At 47.5% G+C, this 4,054-nt stretch overlaps 1 protein-coding gene across 1 annotated transcript in view; it reads left to right on the top strand.

Moving 5' to 3' along the window:
- Positions 1-49: 49 nt before the first annotated feature.
- The window catches only part of LRRFIP1 (leucine rich repeat (in FLII) interacting protein 1), a 93,744-nt gene continuing 89,739 nt past the window's right edge, over positions 50-4,054 (top strand). Inside the window, exon 1 of the mRNA XM_008586075.1 lies at positions 50-189. Within this exon, the coding sequence (XP_008584297.1) occupies positions 124-189 (66 nt within the window). The 5' untranslated portion in view covers positions 50-123. The remainder of the gene's footprint in view (positions 190-4,054) is intronic.

The following is a 4,054-nucleotide window of genomic DNA, read 5'->3' as shown; positions in this document are numbered from 1 at the left end:
GGCGGCCAGTGGCTGCGTGTCGGGGGACCGTCGCCCCGCCGCCCGGGCATGTGGCTGCGCTGAGAGCCGGCCGCGCAGGGTCTGTCCCCGCCGCCTGAGAGGTCGGCTGTGCAGCCGGGCAGGATGACCAGCCCCACGGCCACGCAGAGCAAGGACATAGACTGTCTGAGTCCAGAAGCCCAGAGGCTGGTAAGAGGAAAAGGCGCTTTCGGAACTTTTTCTGACCGCGAACGGCCCTGTGGAGTTGGGTTCCTGACTGTTCCCAGATCAAGGGCCGCCGGCACCTTCCGCCGCAGGCTGCACCTGAGGAGCCGCGGATGGGCTCCGCTGGGCCGGGACCCCGTACGGGCGGGAGCAGGCTCTGCCCGGTTCGGTTAGTGGCTCGGCGTGCGGTGTCCCCACTGCGCCCAGGATGGCACCTCTTACTGTATGACGCCGCTGACGAGCACGTCTAACAGGAAGGCGGCCTCTCCCTCCGCCTGGGGTGATGGTCTCTTGACAGGCTCTGCCCCGCCGGTTGGCTTCGGCCGTGGATCCAGCGAGGCCTGAGATCTGCGCCTGGTCTAGAGTTTCACACGAAGCTGCCGGTTTGGTATTTTACAAAACACAGCCCCTAGGAACAGGTGGTGCCCGGAGCCCGTGCCCTCACCTTGAGCCTGGGGTGGGTTGAAGCACTTATCCTGCTCTGGGCTTTAGGGCCACCGCTCTCGACGACCCTAGACCCCAAATGCATTTTGGCGGAGCCTCCCACCCCCAGCTCCTTCCTGGTCTGGATAGGATCCTCTGTCTGATTTCACCCTTATCTAGCTCAGTAGTGGGTCAATGGATGTCGGGGTAACTTGTCATTAAAATTGGGCCGTTGATCAAGAATGGGAATATTTAAAAGTAAAAGGTGCACGCTGGAAAAGAAACAAATTATGTAGTTAGTACTGCAGAGAGGGAGACCCTAGATTTACACTTTATCAGGTCTTTGTGGAGCCTTGATAAAAGTGTGAGCCCAAAACAATCACTCCTTCACCAGGTAGGAATTAATCATGTGCTGATGTGTTTGTGGAAGATTCAGATGAATAGACTGCCCTGACCTTGGGAGGCTTACTAGGAAATGCCAGAGAGGTATAGAAATAGATTCTGATTAATACACATTTGAAAGTTAAGTTCCTTGCTGAGGACTGTCAGGTGGATTTTTTTTTTCTTTTCTTTTTTTTTTTTATGTCCGTTTTAGTGTGCTTTTTTTATGACCTCCCAGACATTTGGAGATGGTTCCTACCCCTTAACCTAATTTGTTTTGAGGGGCAGGGAGACCCTCGAATCACCATCAGCGAAGGGTTCTTGAAAGAAGGAAGGATGGGAATGCTGCTGAGAGATGCTGGAGTTCCGAGAAGCAGCCTGGACAAACCATAGATGGCAAGAACAGGGTGGACATTAAGAAGAACCAACTGCTGGGCTGAGAGTCCCTGGAGAAGGGAAGAGTAAACATGAGATCAGGAAGTGGGGAAGGGAGGGACAGAGTGATCGGAGGAGTCCGCAGCAGCAACACCTGCAGTGTGCTAAGGCACGGCTGTAATGTCTGTTCCTTGACACGGGGAGCCTCAGGGTCGGATCTGGGCTAACACGCCTACTTCATGGGGACGGCGGGAGGAAGTGAAGGACAGTGTGGAACTGGGTCGATGGAGTCGGTGCTGGATTGGCCCAGGCCCACCATCCCTCACCCCCATTCCAGAATCCAGTAAGCTCTGAAAACCAAAATGTTTTGGTTTGATAACTTTGTGGCAACTTACATTTGTCAGACCTACCCTAACCAGTGGGGCCTATTTTTAGTCTTTATTTCTCCCTCTTATTGAGAATATTCATACATTTCTCTTCAACCTTGTTAATGTATTTGTTAAAGGGCTGTTACTCCGGGTTTGTTACAGGATATATAGTGTGTGCATCTTATTATCCTTCTAAAACCCAAAAATGTTGAATTCTGAAACACATTTGGCCCCAGGGGGTTCCAGTAGAAATTGTGAACCCATTGGAGCCTTTTTGAGTAAATAGCAGCAAAAACTTTCCTAGAGTGGGACTTGGAGAACAGAAGTAAAACATGGTCCCTTTCTGTGAGGTTAGTGGTCCAGTTGGAAAGGAAATGTGTTCAGTGATGGGAATAGGGGGTGACTATTGGGGGGTGCTTTAGAAGGGGACTCACTCAACGGTGGCTGCCCTGGGTGATAGGTTGGGTATATCAGCTGGAGACTAGTAGTGGGTGTTTCAAACTGGTTTGTACCGGTTTATGCTCTGTATGAAGTGTCCCTGGGTCCCGGGAACAGGGATCTCCAGTAGAGAAGAGGCTCTGGGGGTTGCATGGGTGTGAGAGGAGAGCTGGATTGGTAGGCGGAAGCAGATTTGGCCAGCTCCACCTCATCTAGCAAAGACAAAAGCAGGATCTGAGCAGGAATCTGGGCTTCTTACACAAGTCAGCGCTGGCCCTGGAGCTATAGGAGAGGATCAGCTGCGAACAGTGTAGAAACTACATTTTTTTTTTAACTTTTGTAACTTCCCCATGTTTGCGACAGGTTGTGTCACCTCTGGTCTCTTTCCGTGTAGTGATCAGATCTCAGCCATTATAAGTGACCAGTCCCATCCCAAGGGGAGGCTGTCAGGGTAGAACATGGACACACAGTCTCCCAAATCCCATCTCATTGTCGATACCTGTGCCAACATCCCACAGCCTCGGAGAGTGGGGGCATTGATTAATGTGGGGGGGGCGAGGTCAGCGTAAAGGTAGCTGGCCCGGCTATAGCTTAGTCTGAGATGGTGAGCACAGGTATCATATGGTTTGTTTCAGATACGTCATTTCCCCAAGCAGTTAGTATGTAAAATTAGTAAGTTAGGTCTTTTCTAATAGAATTAAGAGTGTTCTGCTGGGGCAAAGATGGAGACTAAATTTCCCTTTTTCTTCTGTAAGAGTTAGTTTCTGTTCAGCCTGAACTAATGTAGCGGAAGCCTCAGCAAATTTCAAAAAAGCCTGCAGTCGCAACTGCCACTTAAACTGAGCACAGGAAATCAAGTTATTTATAGATACAAAACTGTTTTTCAGCGAAGTTGATTGGAGTGTTACCTGATTAGAGTGAAGTTCTTATCCAGTCCATACAGAATTGTGAGACTGAATGTTGGTGCAGTGTGTTTGCTCCTCAAAAGGCAATGTTCAGGAAGAATTTCTTATCCCTGAAAAATCAGGGTATGTGACTCAGCAAAGGAATTGTTTATGACTGGTTACTCATATGCCAGTGTTTCCAAAATATCTGTTCATATTTAAAAGATTAATCTTGGAGCCCCAGCGGCCATAATGTTCAGATTACTAACCTGTTATCCAGTCAGTAAGCCTGTTACATCTTCCTGCATGTTAGACATGGGCTGGCAAGAAGAGGAATTTTTATTACCTTACTGTTTTTCCTGGAGGCCACTCAACTTTTAGTTTGTTTTTTAAATAAAGAAGCTCATTTTCATGGAATGGATTTACGAGAACTTTCATTGTTCAGACTGTCCAGGTAAAAATAAGTAAATTAGCTTCTTTCTCCCAAATTAAGTAAAGCATTTTTTTGCCTGCATCCAAGATTTAATAATTCAAAATTGCCATGTGTTTAATTGTAAATCATTACTGCAATCCGCCTCCTCCAGGCCAAATTTCAAAATAGTAAACCCCCCCCCCCCAAAAAAAAAAAAAAAAAAAAAAAAAAAAAACCCCCCCCCCCCCAAAAAAAAAAAACAACAAAAACAGAAAATCACCCAGCAACACAAATGTGTGTTCTGAGACTTATTCATCCATTTGGGGAGGGTCAGTATCTCAAGCAGTTTCTCCTTGGCACTGTAACTTGACAACTTTAAAATCACAGAAGCAGTTTTCCTTTAAATCTAAAGTGCAACTACTTTGTAATAGAGAAGTAATCTTAAGTTACCATAATGAAGATTTACTTCTAATTTTTTTTTTTTCCTTTTTGTCTTTTTTACTGACCAGTAACGGGATCGCAACACTCGGTGTCGCGCCCGTACCAGGGACCAGCAATGGGATCGCAAC

Source organism: Galeopterus variegatus, unplaced genomic scaffold, assembly GCF_000696425.1.
Source record: "Galeopterus variegatus unplaced genomic scaffold, G_variegatus-3.0.2 Scaffold108, whole genome shotgun sequence".
NCBI lineage: Eukaryota > Metazoa > Chordata > Mammalia > Dermoptera > Cynocephalidae > Galeopterus > Galeopterus variegatus.
The sequence above is the reverse complement of the archived record's forward strand: the minus strand, read 5'-3'. Positions and strand labels throughout refer to the sequence as shown.